The 23,709-nt window shown below is 38.0% G+C and overlaps 2 protein-coding genes across 2 annotated transcripts; both read right to left on the bottom strand.

Moving 5' to 3' along the window:
- Positions 1–13,586: 13,586 nt before the first annotated feature.
- LOC144629289 (transcription factor HES-4-A-like) lies at positions 13,587–15,774 on the bottom strand. The gene is made up of 4 exons (XM_078487507.1): positions 15,125–15,774; positions 14,914–15,009; positions 14,700–14,793; positions 13,587–14,340 (listed from the first exon to the last, which is right to left on the bottom strand). The coding sequence occupies exons 1-4, from the start codon at positions 15,326–15,328 to the stop codon at positions 13,922–13,924; spliced, it is 813 nt and encodes a 270-aa protein (XP_078343633.1). The 5' UTR covers positions 15,329–15,774; the 3' UTR covers positions 13,587–13,921.
- Positions 15,775–20,016: 4,242 nt separating this feature from the next.
- Positions 20,017–22,536, bottom strand: LOC144629290 (transcription factor HES-4-like). The gene is made up of 4 exons (XM_078487508.1): positions 21,877–22,536; positions 21,514–21,609; positions 21,293–21,398; positions 20,017–20,673 (listed from the first exon to the last, which is right to left on the bottom strand). The coding sequence occupies exons 1-4, from the start codon at positions 21,940–21,942 to the stop codon at positions 20,171–20,173; spliced, it is 771 nt and encodes a 256-aa protein (XP_078343634.1). The 5' UTR covers positions 21,943–22,536; the 3' UTR covers positions 20,017–20,170.
- Positions 22,537–23,709: the final 1,173 nt, after the last annotated feature.

Raw genomic sequence — 23,709 nt, 5'->3', positions numbered from 1 at the left:
ATAGTATTAATCCCAAACTAGCATTCCCACTATGACAAACCTTGAAATTAGAGGCCTAAATGCAAACATAAAAGCAACTCGCAAAACGTCTGCAAAGTGTACTTCTTTGCGATTGCAAAGAAGAGGGATTGAATTGTTATTTAGTGTAGTTTAATTTATTGAGCTTGCCTTAAAATTACAGCAAAATTGTGCTTTGACAGGAGAAAGAAACCGACAATCTTTGAGAAAAGTAGTTGACACATTGATGTCGCTCTGCGATTTTTATGACAAATTTACCACTAGTTATTTAATTTCATGACTGTCTGCTCAGATACCCCCCTCCCCCCATCCAATGTTGTAAAATGGTAGCAAAGGACTCCTAGAAACAAACTACAACATTGATTGGGGGGAGGGGGTTGGAAAGGTGGGGCAAAAGGATGAAATTGGTCCATATAACAATAAAAAAGGGCGTAAATTGACAATGTGTCAACACTTTTGTCAATGATTGAAGCTTGCGCACTACTTGCAGTCGATACCCGTCACATTAACAAAGCAACAAACCAAAAATAGTTATAAAAGTAATTATTGGTTGTAAGGTTTACGTTGTTATTTACCTACATGACTTATGAAAACTCTTGTTGGAAACAGTCATCTGGGTTTCCACTCGTAACAATCTTACAATATATAAACGGAGACTGGTTTCTACTTCTTTTAAGCCTGCAGTGCAGGCGTATTTAGTGAGCGCATTTGAATGCATTTTGATCGGGCGCCATCTTGGATTTTTACTCGGGAGAGGATTGGGGATAGGAGAAACGTGTCCCAGGGTAAGCCTCACTCTGTCCTCATCCAACATGGCGGCGAATCTACTCGATCGCGAACTAATACTACGCGCGCCCACGGAAAACGCCTGCACTGCAGGGTAACTTCTTTTGAGCGAACGCCCGTGAATTTGAAGCAAAAAATGATCGCCCATTGCTGGGAGTAGATGTTTCTTTCTAATTAAATAGCTTGGACATTTTCTAACAGGAATTAACAAAACAGAAATTTGTAGACTCGTGAGGATGTGGTCACTTTTGGGTCAGAGATCAGGGAGGTTCATTAAATTAGGTTAAAAAATTCTGCCTGCCTTACTTGGTATGTACCTTTTAATGCAAACTGGGAAAATTAGGTGTCACAAAATTTTTTTCTAAAATGACCAATTTTTCAATTCTCATAATAAACTCCCTGGTTGTATCTATTTTGGCAAGGTGCAGAGAATCATGATTACAATCACTTCTACAGTTGAAAGAGTTACAATATATTTTGTATTCATGAAGCTCGCGAAAGACATATTGGGTGAATTGGTCGAGCAGGTTCAGCATGTTTGCGTGTTGTATCCGGTTAATAACACAGTTATCAACTGGGGGCCAAGACGCATACGAAGTTTGTTTACTGGGCGAGTTGAGGAAGTTTATTTCATTAATATTTTGTTCCCGTAACAAAGGCCAAGTGACATATGTTTGGCTTGAAATCTTAAAACAACTTTTTGTGGTTTTGGGGTAATAACATGGTCAAGGTTAATAGCTGTATTTGACTCGTGGTTTATATGCCTTCATAATAGCACACCCGTTAAATACGGCGCCTTGTAGTCTGGGAACCCTTTATAATTGTTTCCTTGTATATTTTCCCGGAAATAAGAGTTGAAAGATTACAGCTGAAGTTAAAAGCTTGATAAGTTCTCTATTAAGTTTTTTTTTGTTCCTTTGGCTAAAAAAGGAAAATGCGAGTGAATTTCGTGCCCTAGCTTTCACTCTCGAATTTGTATGGCTGCGGCCTCTACTTAAGAGCGATTGGAACACCTGAGTGACTTTTGATATTGTTATTTTGTGGTTTGGCGCTTTCCGTTTTCAAATTCATTACCTTTTGAACCGAGGAGCACGCTATGTAGCTTTCTTGTTTGGGTGTGATAGATTTATTTATTTGTTCACAATGCGATACATTGATCTTTGTTCAATTTATTGCTTCGCTCATGGGTGCAGCTCCACTTGGATAAAACATGGTCAAATACAATAACAGACAATAACACCTATTATTTATAGTAGAATGGTTATATAACGTGTTGAATGAAAGGGAATTAAATTTTTATCACTTGTTAGTTTATCTGATTGAATAATTAGGTCTACAAACACGCAGACACGAAACACAACTGATATTATTTCATTTTATTTTTTAGTTCTATTTGAAGTTTCGCAGTTTCAAGTTCTATTTTTAAGGCGTGTGGCTTGTGACCATGAGCCATTTTTTATAGCTTAATGTGCTGACACACTTAGCGACATGTCGCAAAGGCATGTAGTACGGACACACAAGTAAAATAATGACAACCTTTAGATTGGACTACGAGTACGAGATTGAGTACGAGTACGAATTTTTTAAACCAAATTCGTGTGCCTCACATAATCACTAATCAAACCAACCTTATCCCTAACGTTTATTTATGTGTTAGTCAGCAACAGGAAAGAGTTATAGTTCGGGGATACAATTGTCTCGAAATTCTAAAGTCGTACTCGATCTCGTACTCGTAGTCAAATCTGAAGGTCGCTAATGAAACGGGACTTGATACAGCGACGCATCCATTCGTATGCACTGATTCTTTTCGGTGGACGTGCCGCAAAAAAGTGTAATACAGTGCATAATTTGTTGTTAATCTTTCTGCCATTCCCAGAGCCGTTTTCGATCCGTTAATATAGTTTACAAACTATATAGTAATGACTGGTTGTCAATAATTCGAAATAAGAAAACTAGATTTTTTTAAAAAAGAAAAAAAAAGTATATATAGTTTGGTAACTGTTTGGAATAAAGGGCTGAGTTAGGTCCAGAAAAGCCATTATTGTATTTTGCGGAAATGCATGTCTAGAACCTTGTGCTCGATCACGCTTTAATTTGCACGAAAGCTCTCGAAAACTGAAAAATTAGCATCGTTAAGAAAGAAAATAATCTCAATACCATCCAATCCAAATCATACATTTTTCTTCTTTTAAGTCTCCAAAACAACAACCTGTTAGACAAGAAGAAGGATGATTCCTTTTTTTGTCATGTTTTGTGTTTTTTGAATGTTTAAGGCAGATGTTTTTCCGGAAGACTTCAGGTAGTCACGTCTTCGCCTTAAACACACCCCAAGCAAAGATGTGTCAGCTTTGCGGTTTTATAGTAAACAATGTACATTGATGGAAACTAATTTAAATTTCTGGCTTCCCTTTATATGGATAGCTCTTTCATGTTGAACATGAAGGGTTCGGTAAAGGGCCTATTGTTAACCAGCTTGTTATAAGCTTTTATTTTAAAAGCAGTTTTATTGTAGACCGCAGTAATAACTCAACTTAAATTCAATATATGATGACTACATTCTTTTTAAAGGATTCATGTCACGATATTTTAAGCCAGTTTTCTGTTGAACAACATTATCGAAACATTACTTTAAAATTGAAGTAAATCACTTAATAATATATTTTCTGAGGAGGAAAAACAGCAGAGAAGTTTTGGTCATCGCTGAACAGGTAGCACGCGACCAATGCCCGGGCTTAAGGAAAAGTAACACGGTTTGCGAAAGACAGTGACCACGAGTTAAGAGGGGCCGTACTTTTTTTATTCTCCGTGATCCGTAATTCTAATATAATATTGCCCATGAAATGTGAATTACATGTTTGTGGTTACACATGAAAGCAAGACATTTTTTTGATAATCTTAAAACTTGACAAGAATTCTGCACTTTTTTCCGTGAAAACCGACCTGCTGTGCAAGAAATGCAAGGAAGACCCCTTTTGGATGCAATATGCGCGATGGCTAAATTTTTAAGAACAGGTAGTCATTTTCTCACTCAATATGGACGCTTAAGTGTACAAGACCGTCCTTGTCTATGATATTATTTTTCGTGATTCGTGATTTACCATTTTCAATAGTCGTGAACTGTGCGAATGATCCCCCTTACAGTTAAAGACAACAGCCTTTGGATAATGGGCTTATGGATGGTGTACACCACACATTAATTATGATAACGTAGCTGGTGTGGTGTTCACCATCCATAAACCGAAATATAGGATAACTTCTCTCGAAAATCATACAATGCCGAGATAAAACTAACTTCCCTCGCAACTATACACGAATATGAAAAAGAACTTCTCCAATATTAATAGCCAGGGTTAAAGATAATTTCTTTGAACTTCATGTGAATAAGAATTGAGACAAGCTCTCTTGAAAATTTATAGGAACACAGGACAATTTTCCTTTGAATTGTGAAGATAAAGAAGAATAACTTCTTTCTAAATTATAGATACACCTAATTGCAATAAGGTTGTCATAGAAAAAAGGAAAAAGTCAAATAGGAATTAATTAAGCGCATGCATGAAATTTATTTGTACAAATGGCCTCAAAATGCTTCAAAATACGAATAAATCAATTAATCTTGTTACAGCATAAAAATGTGGACTTAAAAAGTGCAGATAAAACTCGTGAAATTTCTGTAAATGCTACCAGTTATGAAACTAAGCTAATTAATTCCTATTTACCTTTTTTCTTTTTTACTTTTTTCTATGACAACGTTATTGCAATTAGGTGTATTAAGGATAACTTTTTTAAATTTATTGCAATAACAGGATAACAAGTAAGCCATTCTTATAGTGGTAAGTAAGGGGCCAGCTGAGGAAGTACAGAATCCTGGCAGTTAGTTCCGCAATTCACACATCCAGAACTCACTGGCTCCAAAGATATTGATTCCTAAATTTACAACGCTGGAGTCACTGTTTGCCGAGTAACGACCTTGAAACTAATACTTGACCAACTTCTTCACGAGTTGAACACCGGGCTCGACAGGTTCGCAACATAATCTAGCCAAAGGAAGAAGAAAGGAATGATTTTTGTGCGATTGAGACGGAAAACGTACACTTATCAGGCTTTTTGGAAGTCTAGAAGCGATAATCCACAAATTCTTTTTTTGAATACAGGGTCTTAATAAAAAGAATATAAAACACGTATTTTCGGTTAAAGGCTTAATAATTTATATAATTAAGCAACAGATCACCAGCATCAGTTTGTGTACTTGGTTGGGAAGCAGATAGCCAACACGAGAACTGAGTGTTGGGAAAGCAGGTCTTGGGAATTAAGGAACTTAACACTTTATCCGGATTAATCTTTTGAGAATTACGTTATCCCTTTAACCCTTTGGTTCTAGAGAAGCTATCCTCAACTCAACTCTGGCCAATTATTCCCTTTCTATAAAACTGCTACCATCACGGCCGTAACCAGACATTTGTCATAGACGAGGCAAGATCTTGCTAGGGGGTTCTGGGAACCCTAGAAGCCCGGAAACTGTTTCTTCAAGATTTTTCTTAAGGTATTTCTTGAGAGAAATAAATCAGTCTTGTTCAACTTGGGATTATTTTTCCCAACAAAACATATTTCCTGCCTCTTACTAGTTTCGGCCCTGACCATTTAGAAACAAGAATAGAACACAATTGGCACAGCAAACCGATCGCAACAACGACCACTTTGTGAATCATGTGAAACACACAACGTGGAAATAACAAAGAACATGAATTTTCAGTCTAACTATCCGTTGCCAAGATTTGGCCTTCATGCTTGCGAGTCAGTTAAGAAAGTCGTTTTAAAAAATGAAAAAAAAAAACTAAGAAAGAAAGCAAGTTTTGTAACCTCGATGAAGGTCGCAGCTTTCCTCAAACGTCCGTCTTGATAGGAAAAAATATAATTGCCATTCATATTTCAGACTGTTCACAAGAATCTACGTAGGAATCTTTCAATCAATTTCACTAATGCATGCGCGAGCATGACTGATTTCACATGAGGTCAAGCTGTGTTGTAAAACAAATTGCTAAAACATAAATTGTCGTAACAACAATAAAGTTTAATTATTGATGATAGTAAAATTACGTTAAACAATGTCACACGTTTTCGTACAGCACGTGGATCTGTCTAAATACTTGTCTTATGATTTTCAAGAGCCTACCTATGTACAAAACACTGTCGTATAGTTTCCAAAATACTAAGGAAGTTTTCTATAATGGGTAAAGCTTTTACAGTTCGCAAATTGTGGTGAACCGGTGAAACTAAACTCGCAAACTATAAAGGAACAAAGGCCGGGAGGACTGAGATTTGTAAATTTCAAAATGAGAACATTCCTATAGGCGTTTATTTTGAAATATCCCTGTTATGCAAGTATCAGGAAACTGCAAGCTGAAAAGATTCGCATTTCTTCAAATAGTTCCAGCTTACAATGTACGCACACTTTAAATCTTGTTACCGGTCTCGTTTGCTTATAATTAGCTCACATAAAACAATCAAAATCTCTCAGCTTGACAGTTTAGTGGCACGTTAATTTGCCTAGCAGGTGCAAACTCAGTGCGTTGCTATGCGAATTTGGTAAAGTGGCAAAAGGTATTGTTTAGCTTGTTGACCGTAGAATCGTGTGATATTCAATGTGGTCGTCTGTTTGTTCGCAGCTCAGGAGTCACTTTCTGTTGGTATAGACTTTTGGCAACATGTTTGGAAGCTGTTTGCAGAAGGGTTTAGTTTAGCTTGAAAACTTTAACATACGACTGCTATAGGACTTGTCCGCCGGAATTGCTCAATGCGCCTGTTGGCAGTCTTATGTTTACAAAAATTGGCTCTTGGCTTTTGTTCAATTCACACTTGTTCTGAAAAGTATACCGTGACACGAAATATTGGCACGATTACATCAAACACTGATAAAGAATTGATAAGCAATTCTTCATGAAAGTTCGAAAACAATTCTTTCAAACAAGATATAAAAACTGAACAAAATTGGTAGTTTGACGTACTTAACGGGGTTTTTAGTCTTCTTTCTTGCGATGACTTTTTTGTTATATTGAATATAAATTGGCATGGCATTTTGTTGTAACAACTAAGAGATTAACCGTAATAAAAGAGCTCTGATAGCTTCATAACAAAGGCAGTTTTCAACCCGATGACCTTTTGACTGTTCTTTCATAGACCATTGTCTCCCACAAATCCTTTATGAAAAAGATTTTGTCATCGAAATTGCGTCCAATATAACATTAAGCTTTTAGGAGATTAGTCTACAGACCAATATACAAGAAATAATTTAACCGCTATCGTGTCTTGGCATGCAAGAGGTATATAAATAGAGCTTAATGGCGCTTAAGGTTTTCAATGCTCTGTCGTAATCAGTCTTCAGTGAAACTGCTGTCTAAGCGTGCAGACTGCTTCACCTAGGCAACACGAAAAAAAGCAACGTGGTCTCAAAACTCAACAAATAATAGACAGGTTTCAGCTTATGCTCCTTTATGGAATATGGCAAATATTTTTCACAGCATTTCCGGTGAACCCGTAACAACAAAACGTGTTTACCTATATACTAAAACAACGCCAGTCTGTTATAGTGATGGATTTCACAGTGCACCCTTAGCTTAACCCCGGCGGCAGATGTCCCAAACGCGTGGCGCACGGGTGTTTCTATTGATATCTCTTCCAATACCTGCTCTTACAGGTTGTACTGAATTTGTAGTATTTTACCTGGCGCTGTCACTTTCCAACCAGTCTTAAAATCTAATTAGTGAAACCTCTAAACAATGTGCTGAAGTCGAAACAAAACATAAAAGAAATGCCAGAAGCTTTAGAAGAAGGTCAAAATTGACAAAGGACAACTTGATTTGGGTGGTGAATTCGACAGGGAACATCTCGTTGCTCGTGGTTCATTATTTAGTGCTCATTCACCATAGTTTGCTATGGACTGAAATATTTCGTCCAGTGACATGTTTATGTTTGGCGGCTTGCAGAAGTTTTATTTTTTTTTCCATAAGAACTACGAATGTCATTTATGCTTTAACAAGAGGAGACGCCCTTGTACAACAACGGCGCTTTCTTAGCTTGAAACCTCCTTGCCACTTTTCACGACATAAAATTACAGCATGTACATATATGCATATTCTTTCCCAGATTTTGTTTTTGTTTATATATACACAGGGGGGGGGGGGGGGCGTTGGTTGTGGGGGGGGGGGGGGGGGGGGGGGGGGGGGGGGGGGGGGGGGGGGGATTAAAATATTTTTTTTTTTTTTTTTTTTTTTTTATTTGTGGGGGGGGGGGGGCGCAAGCCCCCCCCCCCCACCCGGCTCCGCCGTCCATGCACAGTCAAAGCTGCCGTATTAAGCGGAAACCCTCGTGTGCCAAAAACATTTTTTTTTTTTTAAAAATATAAATAAATGTTGGATACTTCCAGGAACCAAGTCATCCGAACTTCACTTATGGTCCGGGACTTATGGCCACCAAGAGGTCCTTCTTCCCAACTTAGTGGCGAGGATATTTCAGCAATATCTCAGTCAATCTTAAAGCTCTGTTAGAGTTCTCAGACATCTTAGTGCTAGAATCTTATTACAAGTGCCCGTTCAATCCAAGTTTTTAGCAATAAAAATGACCATTTCACCCACTTTTAAGGTGTCCGCGTCCACTGAATACAGCAAATCTCGATCCCCAACCCTAGGTTTCTGGAAACTACCAATTTCTGGAACTAATTCTCGTTTCCCTTGGATTGTACTTTCTTCTGTAATTTTACCCTCAATTTCATTGAACCAATTTTCTTTTCCTCTGGATGTTCGAGAAATCGGGATTCTATTGTACAGATGACCACTCAATAGTATAATGTTGGGTGAGCACGTTGGAACTGTTTGAAGATATCTGACGAAAGTTTGATTCATGAGTCGAATGTTCGTCTATCTTGAGTCCAACATTTGAAAAAACTACGTCAGAACTGAGTCAGTGTTTTTGGTCACTGAGCGTGTCACATCCTGAGACCCAACAATACTTATTTAAAACATGTTGGGTGCAAGTGTGATTCAACAGGAAAACCTTTCATTCAACATCTTCAGAAAAATGCTGTGTGAAGCCAGCCCAAGATGTTGTACGGTTTGATCGTGTGTGGCCACAACCTTTAAGCCTCAAGGCCCACTAGTTTTGCAAATGCTAGATCATCAGTGGCAAAATCACGATTGGGATAGTTTGATCACATGTTTAGTTCACATGAATTTTGATTCGTTGGCTTCTCTTGCATGATGAAGGCTATAATCAGAACTTTTTTGATTATGAATTTTGAACGTGTGGCTTGGCAGATGCCCCCACCTCTTGCCTCTCGGCTGTTACCTCACATTTTCCGCGTGAAACCTGTTCCAACAGGTTGTTTTGGAGACCACTTATTAATTCTTTTTTTCATCAAAGTTCAAAAGTTAAGAAAACTGAATTCTATTTTTTAAGAAATCGAAGAACAGACTGTATCAAATAAATGAAAGTACTTTCAAATGCTTTTGTTGAAATGGCCACACATTCGAGTATAATCTACTTTAACATGTAAATTTAAACTGGAACTATGTTGTACGGCATATTAATAAACAGCGCCACATGAAAGTACAGCTCAATAGCTTTTAATTGAATGGTCACACACTAGGGTTTCATCCATAGACTTAAAAGTTAGAACCACCTTGTACAGCATAATTTATAGTACCACAAGAAAGTACTGCTCAATAGCTTTCATTTGAATGGTCAGACGCTAGGGTTGCGATCACAGAAATTACCTGAACCACCTTGTACAAAATACAGCAGGAAATACTAGTGTCATAAACAGATTTTTTTCAAACCTTGCCAAAACCACGTCAATTTTATCAAGTCAAGCGGGTTTGACTCTGAAAGTAAACACATTCGTTACTCAATAGGATACCTGCTGCAACCTGTCTTTATTGCCTGACCGGTCTATAATAACACGTGTCTTCGTTCTACAAAGTGAATTAACTGGATTACGGTACCCTCTGAAGAGTCTTCACTACTATGTTTAAAGGCACGCATGGGCAAATTTATCATGAAATGCTAGTTCTTGTATTGTGCTGTTCAGTGGATCAGAGGGGAAACAGATTTCAATTGAATTGGGTATTGATGTAATAAATATGTAAAGATTAAATCTTAGTATCGGGATTCAGTATTTACTCGGTTTGCCGTGTACAGAAAATATACATTAGAATAGTAACTTAGAAATAAAGAAATACTAGGAGACCTGACACCGTTTATTTAAGCGGTCAGTAGCTGGTCAGCTAAGGTCCCAGATTTACTCACTTATTCACTGTAAATTATGCTTCTTGTTGCATATGGACTGCAATTTTGGGATCATACATGTATTTAATTATAACCAGAGCTTACTCACAGATCAAGTATGTCAAGATAAACTCTCTTGTATCTTGAATTCAACTCTTTGAAGATAAAGGGTAAATGAGCGAAAATATTCCAGTGTACCTTATAATTGAAGAAGGCTAATTGGCGATTTGCTCCATAACGAGTCTGAAGGTATAATCGCTAGCAACTTCTCAGTGAATGCTATACATTTTTCGTTCGTTTTAGTATTTTTCCTCTCATTCATGAAATCTAAGCCCGGATTATGTGCTTTTAGTAGCTATAGTGGGCGTCCCAGTCGGGTTTACAGTGTACTAAGGGTCTTTTGCCGATGATTTGGAGGTGTTTTTTACAGTGCATGAAAAGCACCCCGATAACGAGCTCCTTTATAACGAAGTCCCCGATATCCCTTTATTAAAAAAAAAAAAAAATAATAATTTTCTTCTTTAAAATTAAAATATGACGCCCGAATTTTTTTATAAAAATATTATTTTTTCATTTATATCCATAAAATAATTTCTTTTCAAACATCAAATTTCATAACACAATCATAGCGAATATTTGACAAAACTAATAAAATAAACTTAACTCAGCCGTGACACTTCGTTTTATCAGGGGTTCTACTGTATCAAGGAACAGATATCGGTAAATTGGTAAATTTGAATTAAATGAGGAAAAATGATAGATTTAAATAATGAAGACTGACAATTTTAAGTCATTATAACAGACTACTATTTGAAGAGAAGATCTGAATGAAAGTTGGCTGAATGAGTCGAAATGGTCTGTTATGTTCAGTAGTCTGACGATAAGACATGAATCAGTTTCACTTATTTACACCTGCAAGCATTCTTTCGTGCAGTATTCCCACCAAAGCGAGGCCTTTAAACAAAAATAGTACATAATCCTTTGGGACTATTCTCGGAATTTTCACGTTATCTTACTGGGCGGTTTCTAGTTTGCTTTAAAAAGTTATTTCTTTCCTAGTAACAGGAGATACTTCAATATGAAGGCACTTGACTTGTAAACGAAGTCTCTTGGAGGTAAAAGTTTCGTTTTGGGCTCTTTCGTGAATTGGTCATTCCTATTCAAGTCAAAGGCCGGATTATAGAGTGCAACTAAACAAAGAGAGCAAGAGATCGTAATTTAATTAATTATATTCTAAAAAGACCTACTTTTTGACGCTTATGAGAAAAACAATAGCTTTTCATTGTAAGAAAGGCCTAAGATTGTACGATTTTTTCCTTCAATTGGTCATTGACTTATAGAGTGCAACGTTGTTTAATTACCTAATTCTAATAACTTACCTTAACTGTTTTTGAATGTATATAAGGATAACAAAGCCTTCTCTTTGCCTTTTCTTTGCTTACAACTAAAAACTCCCTTTCTTTGCTCATACGATTGACTTTTCAAGTCAATGACAAGATTACAGAGTGCAACAAAGAAAGTAACTAGAGAACGCGATTGAATTATTCGAATAATCTACTTTTGGACGTTCACTGGGAATCACAAAACCCTTTCTTTCTCATCGCCGACTCGCACGGTCAGCTTTTACTTCACGATACACGAGCTTCAAATATTGTTGCGATAAAGATGCAACGTGTAAATGATACCCCCAAGGCATGTCTTGTTAAATTATGTTACATGCGACAATCCTAAGGTAAAACTCGTACTGTCTAAATCAGCCTTGAAGGCGATGTACTACATTTTCGCTAAATCGAAAAGTAAACTTTTTGTTCAGAATACAATGCGAATTCGACTGAATCGAAATAGAGCCTGGCCCATCACTCTACTCTTAGATCCTCTTGCCTTACCTGTTATGTTCCTGCCAACTGTTGAAGTTTGGTGATGTACCACTATATTCTTTAAACAAAAAGAGAAATGTACGAGAATTGTTAGAAAGTAAAATTAACGTTTGGATCCTGGGAAGTGAAAGCTGTTTCTGTAAGAAAATCGCGCATCAGAGTTCTAAGTAGAGTTACTACTTCTTTGTCGTCAACTTTCTTTAGTTTTTCGATTTCGATACGAGTAGCATAAATAATAGATTTTCTTGTGGCAAACGACTTTAAACGATGACAATTCAAAAGCTGTGACCTATTCGCGGAACTAGCGATTAGTCCGCTTTCCTGAAATTTTCGTTCACGACTAGCTCGAGTTTTTAAGCGTATTAAAACTCAGTATGGCAGCCAGGTCTTGAACTTCATAATCAACTTCAGTACAAACGTCCTTACACAACATTGCACTTCTACAGAATTATAGGTAAAGCATAAGTGCAGATCAAAATGTTTAATCAGAGTGAATTTTTAAAAGTCAACGCTCATAAAATGATAAGTAAAAAGAGCTTTTATTAAAATTGTTCACTTATTTCCAAACCGTGTTTTTAATGCCACTTATAAAGCCCCGGGCCCCCAGTATATGAGATTTCCCAGTCATAAGCCCTAACAAAGCCGTATAAACCCAGGATTTATAACCGGTATTTTACGGTATGGCGGTTGGTCGATGAATTAAGGCTTTTTTGGTATGCCCTGGCTGTAATTGTTTGAACAAAAAGAGCTATAAATGCAATGCCAACTAGTTCTAATTGTGATAACAGCCTCTCTTTGTCGTATCCAGTTAAAGTGCATTTTATCTATATACTATTATATTTTTTTCCCTGAACCGAAGGCCTAACTTGTTTTTATGAACTTTAGTTAGAAGGTCTGAAGTCATATCTTTTTTTTCAAGACCGACAGGGCAAGTAAATTAAACAAAACATATATGTATATAATTAATTAAACAAACTCAACTCCTCCCAATAGGCAGAAAAGTCAACGGAAATACAAAACAATCGATTAATAACATAAAATGTGCATACAAAAGAACTTATCGAAGTTTTAAGACTCTTTCGATCTAAACTAATTTAATAAACATGTGCAAGTTATGTCCAAGATATTTCCGTTGTTGTATTTATCAGTTGTTCTCGGATAAAATAAAAACTTTTGTTTCATAAAGTCACTTATATAGGACAGAAAAAAAGAAAATAGTTCTTTTTAGAGGTTTGCAAACAAATATGATTGCGTGCGGAGATTTTTGATTAAGGGAAAATGCAACACCAAGGAGCTGAAAGAACAAAAGTGAGAATTTGAGGGTATTCAGATTTAATCAAAAAGATTCATGGTGACCGCGTGTTTCCGTTTTAATTTCGTTAGCACATGTTTTGTTTAGAATTCATGCGGAACCAACTGAACTTGCAAAATCATCTGAACTTTTATTTTTTCATAGAGGTTTGAATTCTTGCTCAGTATTTATGGAAAATGGTTGAGTTCGTTGTTGAAGCCATGTAACTTCGGCTGAGATTTCGTCAGTTTCGTGAAGGTTTCATATCGATAGCTTTTTGAGGGATTACAGCTATTGTTCTTTAAACAAAAACAAATGCGAGAAAAACAAGCCATTAGTTCTCGGGTGAATGGTTTTCTTTATTATAAACACTTTTCTGTTTTCGACTTTCCAACTTTCGGTTTTGTCGAGGATTTAATTTCAGCTGTAAAAATATACGTATCAATTCCATAAGCTCTTTTCTTTTTTTTTCTATTTACAGTTTTTGTACATGTTCTCACGAAACTCTCGTGTATCATTATTATTTACATATTTGATTCAAATCAGTACAAAAATATAATTTTCAAAGCGACCTGAGGCGAGAAAGACTCTGTACTATTAAGCGATTCTCTAATTGCTATTCAAGTCTTTAACAAACATTGTCTTTATAAAAGTTTCTAAGTTTTTCTTTTTTCTACCACGGTCTCCAAAGCGATGCGCCTTGGACAGGCGTTCCAAGTTTGGGTTCTTGCGATGAAATAAATCTCGTATCTCGTGTCTTGCTTATCGAAGCAGGTGATACAGGTTCAATATCTCGTGTCAGACTTGTTGAGACGGGTAATACGGGCGAGACATGTAGCGGTGATGGTGGAGGTGACGGGAACGGGATCATGACAGGTTGTAAGGGTGCCATGTATCGAAGACTCTCCGTACTGAACACAGGTACGGCGGCTACAGTGGTATTTGGGCTGTTTCCTTGGCAACGAGATGCAAGGTGCGCAAGGAAGTTCGCTTCGACTTGATCCTTTGGCTCAGGTACGGGTGACGTCATTTTTCTTGTAAATTCGGTGGCGCACTGTACATAGCTTGCTCTGTACTCTGTAGGATCCACAACTGTAAACGAAAGAGATATTCCATGAGCCACCAGTCAAATAAATCAGATATTTACTCGAAGAAATTATTCTGGAGACTTCTTGTTGTTGGAGACTATTAATTGAAGGAAAAGACTAAATTTCCAAACATCGCAGGAGTCTTAATTAGATGTTCGACAAAATTTTCAATCGTAGTTTAGAAGCTAAAATACTTTCTGTTCGAACTGTATTCCAAAGCATGACGCCAGCTATTTGGCAAATAAACGTTTGAGCAATCTCTTGAATATTCCGGAAACACAAGCGATATAGTGATATTAAACGTGGGCGAAAAGCAATTTAAGAACTCCTTCAAGACCCAAAATAAAACAAAAATAACCGTACCTTGATGTTTTTGCTCCCTTCTTTTAAGCTCGCGTAAATAATGGACTGTCATTTCCAATACATCGGCTTTCTCCATCTTGGAGTATCGTGAAGCCTGAAAAATTAACGGCGAAATAATTGTAAGTAAATGTTCTTAAATGACTTTTAAAATTCATCAGCGAAACCTGATTTTTTAAATGTTAAATATCGTTGAATGTTGTTCAAAGCTACTTACATCTTTATGTAAAGCCTCAAGAATAAGAGATTTCAGCTCGTTTAGACTGTCATTTATCCTTGCCCTTCGCATCTTTTCCATGAGAGGTTTTTTCGCCTATTAAAGAATCACAATAAAAACATCGTTAAATATCGGTCATAAGTAATATAAACCCAGAAAAATGTTTATAAATATTAGGACGTTTGAGTTACTGATGTGTATCGAGACCTACCTTTCGTTTCTCAGTTAAAATTTTGCTGACGTAGTCTGATTGTGGCTGATTGTAGAAGTTTGCAGTCGCCATGTTGGATCGAGAGTGAATGTGATCTCCGCGAGTTGTGAACTGATCGAGCGCTAAATGCGTGTGTCGGTCGTGTGCCAAGCATCCACGTTTTATGGCGGCTTTCGTGGGAAAATTCTTTTGGCCTTGTGTCATTAATCGTAAATATTTACCCTCACATTTACAAGAACAATTATCCTAACAGCTGAGAACAATGCGGCTGACCTTCTCAATGGGTAGGTCGTGGGAACAGTCATCTCTGATTGGTCAGTTGTGTTGGTCGCACGACAAACTACAACGAACAAAGCTTTGACGTCGCCATCGGCGCGTGACGAGCGTGAGACCACTCCACGCTGATTGGCTAATTGAACAAGCAGCGCCTGTGCTGAGTTACTCACAAAAAGACAGTATACACAAGCTGAAAACAAAAGATCTACAATTGAAGTACCTCGATGAAAGGCCAAGAGAGCCCAAACAGAGCACAATAATTTCGCGCCGGAAAAGCGTCTAGTCAACCTGACAGCTTGGTTTTTGGCACGAGGTTATCACATTGACGCGATGAAATCGTGATAAGTTCTTAATGGTTTTCCTGCGGAGCGTTTAGTGTCTCATTTACACGTAGCGTATTTAAATAAGGAGCTCCAGCGAAGCGTCAAATGACATGCACGTGTGATACAACTTTAACAGCGTCTAAAGCCATTGTCACTCTTTTCATTTGTACTGGAATTGTCTCGACTCAAGAATTACTCTGCGGTTTACAAGGTGGATTTTCATGACAATAGCGTTCAAATCTTTCCCACGGTCCGAGAATAAAGAACATTTTTTCACTGTCTCTTCATTATTCTTCGCTGTGCTGGAGTTTTGTTATGCAAAAACACCACAGTTAAAAGACAAAGAGTACGGGTTAAAACTGTGCAAACGCTAAGTGTGTTCCAAAGGGTTCAGTTAAGACAGGCACAATAAACACGATTTTAAGGCATGGCCTAAGGGGAAAAGGTTTCTGTTACGGCCATTATTTAATGAAGTGTTAGTCGAGGTCGAAAGAAACTGACAACAGAATCTGGCGCACGTGCCAGTGACCCCACGCAGACAGGAAGGCAAGAACGGAACCTGTCATCAATATAAATCAAATTCGAGAATTAAAATTCCAAAGTCTTGGGCGGCTGAATAAATCTTGTCTGTCTTAAGCTTAGCTTGATTTGCTTTGCCCAATCACTAGAAAATACCTAAGCTAATTAGCGATATCGGCAAATGACTGACCACTGCACTGTATCGATGATAAGTGAGCCGACGTGGTATATCGCGTTTGCCACCCGCAACTAAGTCTACAAATGTCGTGTCTGACTTGTATCAGAGGGCTGATAATTTTTTCACACGCCGTCTAAGTGCTTAGCAGTCCATAACTTCACTTATTAACTTAATGATAAAGTGACAGATTTGCTATTGTTTTTGACCCATTTTCAGGTTAGTTCCGGCAACTTATTTCTGCTAAACATTTCAACCATTAGAAAAAGGTCGCTTTTAACCCTATTGACAATTTGGAAGGTTAAAAACGTTTTTCCCCTGTATATTCCGACGTACAATCAGGCAAATAACAAGCAAGAAAGCAATATATCCGGTCACCAAAACAGAATTATCCTGACTTCTACCAGCTTAAGTATAAGGATGTATGGAGACCAGTCGGATATTTGCACGCTTTTATTGAGTTTAGCATCTTTATTGACAACATTTTGTTCCCACAGTTCTTAAATTCGATCGTTTTATACAGACTGTTACATCCGGAAGTCTTACACGGGAGTTATGGATTCGGGAAATAAGCCAACATGAGAAAACAATTGAAACTTTAACCATGATCCGTTGAAGGTTCGTAGTTTCGTTACTCCCAAGCACCTATTTTTGTCGGAATGTATAAAAATGGATAAAAAAAACTGAAAGAATTGCTACACATCAGCTAGTAATGCAATAAGCCCTTTTAAAAACTTTCATAATCCACACACAAATTCACCCTACTATATTTTGTACACCTTTTATACCCGGGCTTTTATATTACTAGTTTGGAGAAATTGTGACAAAAGCTAGTCAGTTTTGGACAAGCATACCTTTGATTTCCTGTGCTTTAAACGTGAAGTATAGATATTAGAAGGTGGAAAATGTGGTTTGACATAGTTATTGTGGTTTCATTAAGCCTGGTTCTCATATGATCGTCCCGATCGTCTCTGTCGCTTCTGTCGCTTCAAAAGTTTGCTTGCTCCAATCACCTCAGACTTTGCAAACGACAGAAGCGACAGGACGATCGGGGCGATCATATGAGCCAGCTTTAGGCAACTGAGACACTGCTTCAGCCGTGGCGCGAAAAACGTGCAGTGGTAGGCGCACGAGCCGGGGCGAGCGCCGCGCGTGTGATGCTGCACGGCGAGGAGGCCAAAGAATCGAAAAGAAATGATGTCAAAAATGCAAAATTGTGAAGTTAAACTGGTTTCCCGCAGGCCTCCGTTGTGGGATTGTGTCAGTGATAAAGAACCAAAAAGACAGCTTCTTTTGCGAGTTACAAAGTTTCATGGAAGGAAATTTCGGCTTGCTGTTGTAAATCATTTCATCACAAATTTCAGTTGACGGCCCATCGCAAGGAAGGCTTGTAGACATGGGATTACAGAGGGGAAAGTGTTTGATACCTTTTTAAGAGAAGGGGAATAAACTTTTGATGTTATTTTCAACTTTTTACCCAGATAACGGTCTATTGAACTATAAAAATTTGTTCACTTCATGAAAAATTTGTGGAAAGCCAAGGAATTATTTTATTTTTTTTTTCGTTTGGCGTCTAATCAGCATGAAAACAATCAAGTATTTGAGCAAGCCGCTCAATAAACACGGATTTGTTGAAGGCAGACAGGATTACTGTTTAGGAGATACTGTTTGATTTAGACAGAAGGGCGTTTGCCGCGTTTTAAAATCTAATACTCGTGCGACCGACAATGAAGCCAAGCGAAAGCGCTCGCTGATGTGTAATTAGTAGCTGTAGGCGTGGTTGATATAAACATCGTAATCGTGGCGAAACAAACACTCGTACGTAAGGGACACACACAGAGAGCGGCTAGAGCCACCTTAAAATGGCGGTGTTTTTGCAACCCTAATACAACTCTGAGAGCACTCATTCTCAAGAAATTCGCATCTAGAAACGTCTTCAAAATAGCTTTCTGTGTCTTTAAAAATTGCGTCAGCATGCCTTGAAAGGCGTGTAACTCTTTGTTGGGTCTTTGTTTAACTGAACGCTTTGAATTCGGCTTTTCAGAAGAGTTGTAATAGCAAATTACGGCTTGTTTCTATTGTAAGTGTAGAGCTGTGCTTCCTTAAATTGCGTCACAGGAGTTTTGCAAACAGTTTTCGAAACTAGCTCAGATTTTAGTGGCTACCGCGATACCGTGATTCATTATGGCCATTCTAACTTGCTCAAGGGTCGTCCACCGTTGCGCAATTTTGAAACTCAACTGAAATGGTAGCTCAGAAGTCAAAATGAAAAATGGCCGGAAGAATAAACTGAAAGCAACTCGTTAACACGCAATTTAAATTGATCGGTGTTATATTGAATAACGCAAAAAGAGCAACGACTTAAGAAAAGGCATCCTCAGAGACATATATAGGCGCAATATTGTAAAGAGTGACTGAAAAAGTTGTTACTGAAATTGCGAAATAACCAGATCCGAAGTGTCATTTACAATGTTTTAACATTAAAATTATAATTAGCAGTTTTGGTTTGTTAATCAGGCCAATACTGTAAATTGTTTTCACCATCATGAATATTTCTGTCCGCCTCTTGAAATGGTTCCTTGTTCTTTTGAATAACAACAAATTAACTACTGACTTGAGCGATTATCATTAACGTACGAGGGAGAGACGGTATCTAAACTTTCCTTATCCTGGGTGTTATCTTTCTTCCAAAAGGCAAAATCGAGATGCGAGACTCTTACTGATCATCAAATTAAACCTCGGCGAGGCAGCGAAACATTCTAAGATTAATCAAAAGTTCGGAGACAGAAATCTGGAAAGGAAAGAAACTAAATCTGAAATAATCTCAGCGATCTCTTAAAACACATTTACGTTTATTCAAAAAGCGTCAACATATTATTCAAGAGCAAAGCTGATCCACTTTAATTTTGATGCAACGTCGTTGGTGTAAGGGAAATTTCGCAGCGAATGGGTGCTCGCCAAGCAATGACTACATGGCAGGCTATTACACAAAGCGCGAAATTAGACTATGCAATCACTTTATGGTGAAAGCTGTTGGTACAACTTTAAAGATTGTTGCGACGTAGTTTTGCCAAACGACTTTACACCATGTATAAACTAGACCGTTAGCCTTTTTCCTTTCGTTATCTTGGTCTCCTGGGGTTCAAATACCGCTTTGTAAAGACTTCGAATGAAATAAGCATCCATGAGTGATTAACTTAGCATTCCGTTTATTAAAAAAATTCCTTGAGGCATACTGAACAATAGCAAGCTGTTATGAGGAGCCAAGGTGTATAGGCACAAAGAACTTGTGAATGAATTTTCCATCAAGGGAAAGCCCATTCGTGTACTGACGGAATGCGAAGAAGGTGTTTAAATGATATTTGTTTTAACGTGGTGTTGTTACGTTTCTCCTCAAAGGCAAGAAACAACGTTTTAGAATGAATTACTTCCATCTAGATTGAAAAGAAAACGTGATTTAAACATTGAAACGACTACAAGAAACAACACATTATGTGACTGCATAACCCAGCAATTTTTTAAATTTACTTTATTTGATAAAAACAAAGGATTTCTTTACAAAAATATATACCTCTTAATGTTTGTACAATTTTTTAAAAAAAATAAATATTCACTCGTTTTTATATCACAACTATAAGCGAGCCCCAATTTGAAAACACTCCAAGTATATAAAATTTCGGCTTAAAAAAGCAATTAAAAATATGTCACGATAAAAAATAAAAATAAAAATGTGTAACGCTGTCCTATTTTGCGTTACCATGGTCTCCACAAAGATGTATCGAAAGCAGACGAAGAATTTGGGAGCGTTAAAGGTAAAAGCTGTACAGCTGTATCGTTCGGTAAAATTAAAGCTGGAATGCCATTACTTAGAACAAAAGGAGACATGGAGGGCGATATAGCCGGCGAAAAAGGCAGTAGTTTCCTCTCTTGATGGCTGCGAAGAGGCGAGGAGGGCGGTGAAGGAAATTTCGTGGCCATACTCCCATCGGTGAAAGCCGGATTCCCGCCAACCGCAGGCGAAATGGCGGGAAAACTTGACGGCATCGACAGCGGTATGTGGGTTTGTTGACGCGAAGCTGGTTGTTCGTTAGGGAGTTGGTGAGGCTCTTTCTGCTTTTGACACGTCGTTGCTAAGTGTGATAAGAGCTGCGTGCGAACTGGGACTGTAATATTGTCGGCCGTCATTAAAAATTGGGAGACCTTGGCAGCGCATTCGTTGAATCCAGCGCGATATTTCGCGATTGCAACAGCATCATCTGTAAATTGAAGACAAAGATACAATGATGAGTATCATATTTCACATCTTTGACACTTGTCAATATATCTGGCACCTCCGGTTGAAGAGCTTGTGGGCGGAAATATGTTGACAACCTCTGGAATTCAGTGGTTTAAATTTCTCGCTAAAAATCACACACAAACCAGCCTTAATTTAAGCGGATGTTTCGAGACGTCCCAATTGAAGAGATCAAAATGAAGCGAAAAATAAACTGCTCATGGTTAAATCTTCTTTACTGGAGGCTATGCGTTGGATTTTCTACAAAAGAATCAAAAGGGTGTAATTTAAAGATTGTTATCAACGAGAAACAAAGATCAACACAAGTTCTCTCCCAACCTTTTGGCGTTGAAAAGTCATTAGTGTGATTAGTACTTCATTAGTTCACGTTGCATCTTATAGTGAAAGGAGAGTTTTGTGTTTGTTTAAAATAACGTTTTTTGAGGTCTAAAAATCCATTAAAACGTATACCACATCTCACGAGAAAAAAGCAGTCAAAATCTACCTGCCCCTGCAAAAACCTTATTAAACTCAAGTCAGACCCTTCTATGTCGTAAATTGCGTGAAGAGAAGTTTTGAATAAATTTTATATTCTCACGTACCTTGATGCTGTTTTAGATGTAAAGGTCTTTCTGCATTCAGTGAACGTAGGTATTTTACAGTCATTTCTAAAATATCGGCTTTCTCCATTTTGGAATACCTAGAGACCTGTAGAAGAGAGAAGGACAAATCGCTTTAGCTAACCAAAATCCAACGAGCAAAACAAATGTATTCAATTTTCTTATCACACCTTTTTAACAATTCAATCTTTGGAAAAACTTACATCTTTTTTCATCGCTTCCAGCACGAGACTTTTCAGTTCGTTTAAGCTGTCGTTTATTCTGGCTCGTCGCATTTTTTCCATCAGCGGTTTTTTAGACTGCAAAACAAAACAGACAGAATAGGTATTAATAATTATTTTGTCAATTTTCTTTAAAAACCATCGCAAGTTTTAAAGCCCAGTTTTGTTCTGTTTTATCGTGGAAAAAAACAGCTTATTATTCAAAGCTGCTAGATGGGTTTCTTTCACAGAATTTATCTTTGCAACGATGTTTTTAAAAATATTTGAAACCAGTCATATATTATTAAATCTCCATTTCGCGTCAAATTAGTGGTCTAAAAACTTATGATTACTCCGCCAAAATACCTTCTTTGTTTCCTTTTTCGCATTTCGCTGAGAAGCGATAACGGGTTTTAAAACTTCAACATCCATTCTTGATGCCAACAGGACGCGTGCAGTTCACTCACTTGTGGCAGTATAAAATACTTCGGCACGCTTCGAGCCGACCTTGGGGCGTAATACAAGCAACCGGCGTGCGCTTTTAATATTCTTTTTATAGTTCGCACCGTGGGAAAAATTCTTGGTCGTGTGTCAACCCTCGCACTTATTTACAAACATCTATTCATATTCAATAGCTGGAACAGTCAACAATGCCTCAGTGATGCCGGACCGTGGGAATGCTCTGTGCTGATTGGTCCACGACGCGCGAGGTCGTGAGGTTAAGTTGCTTGACAGGCTCTTGAGCTTTACTGGTGCATAGAGGGCGTGAGAACGGAATCGCACGATTGGTCTGAACATTTCAATGGGTTCCTGCAATTAGCGAGTCGCGCGACTTTACTTTATGCAACTTCAGCTAAGCGCGTGACGACAGGAAAATTCCTTTTCGATCCTCGTGCCCGCCAACGCTGCACTCGAGTGGGTCTATTCTTTTCAAACTGTGTGTTTTTGTCGTCGTTTCAAAGGTGTCACCCCTTGAACACAGTAGCAGCGTTTTGCTCTTCAATATGTGTAAACACCGTCGTTAACTCGACCCCTTCTGCACGTGCTTGCAAGTCTAAGTTGCCTATTATGTAAAATGTTTTCATAAGATTTGAGTTTCCATTGTAAGATTGTTTAGTTGAGAGATCGTGTCACATGGGAACAGAAGAATACAATAAAGCTATGGAATGTTCCCACGGTAGCTTTCAGCTCTTTTATACAGAGTTTATTACACCTGTGTAATTGAAGCCTGTTGGCTGGATTAACCCTTTCAATCTCAAGAGTTAAACCTATTTGAAATTTGGTTTCTTTATTAAAGTCTGTGGATAAAACCTTTGTCTAGCGTGGTGTATGCCCATTCATATAAAAGCAACCGAGCAGAAGTTTCTTGTTGTGTTGTTAGACTCTTGTTAATCGTTTTTTCAAAATGGAATTTTCCATTTTGTTTTAGTGTTTGTTTTTCCCTTTAAATTTTGAACTTGGATACTGAAAGACGTGAAAACACGAAACATTTTAACTTGGATCGTCGATCGCAGTTGTATTCCGGCAAAACTCCAGTATTGTAGTGTTATGGAATGTTCAATATTTTCGAAAAGAAAACTCGAAACTTACCCGGAAAAAATAATGCTGTTAAAGCTTGCGGGTGGTCTAGCAAAATTTGATCTTAGTAAGAAAGAAAAAGCCTCCCCACCCATACTTATTCAATTTGACTTGGAGTGTCTCCCCCCCCCCGAGAAACAAATTTTCAAACTGAAAACCGAAGAGGCGGGGTCCTCCTAAGGGGTTGTGGGGGGGGGGATCTGGGTCGGATGGGTGGAGGGGGGAGGGGTAAGACTCAAACTGCCCGAACCAAAGATTTCTTTAAACTTTTCGCCTTCCCATTTACTATTATTTTTTATTTTTATTTTTGGTCAAACAATGATCCATGCCATCTATCAAGGTTACAGCTCACTTTCGCAGCATCCAATCTTGGCATGAAGAAGCGTGTACTTTGCGCTTATCAATATCGCTAATGTTAAAACTTTAGGGTGTGATAATGCTTTAATCATCTTATCTTTAGATGGCGAGTGAAGATTACAAATTCCACCCATACATATTGACGCGTGCCGCCAAAAGCCGCCATTGACGGGCGCCGGCCAAGAGTGTGGTGCTGTGATTTGTGTAAGCCTGCGCGTCACTGATGTGAAATTGCAGTGCACCTTAGTTGTGATAAATACAGCG

This window comes from Oculina patagonica, chromosome 10, assembly GCF_052425735.1.
Source record: "Oculina patagonica isolate OP01 chromosome 10, crgOcupat, whole genome shotgun sequence".
In the NCBI taxonomy this organism is placed as follows: Eukaryota; Metazoa; Cnidaria; class Anthozoa; order Scleractinia; family Oculinidae; genus Oculina; species Oculina patagonica.
The sequence above is the reverse complement of the archived record's forward strand: the minus strand, read 5'-3'. Positions and strand labels throughout refer to the sequence as shown.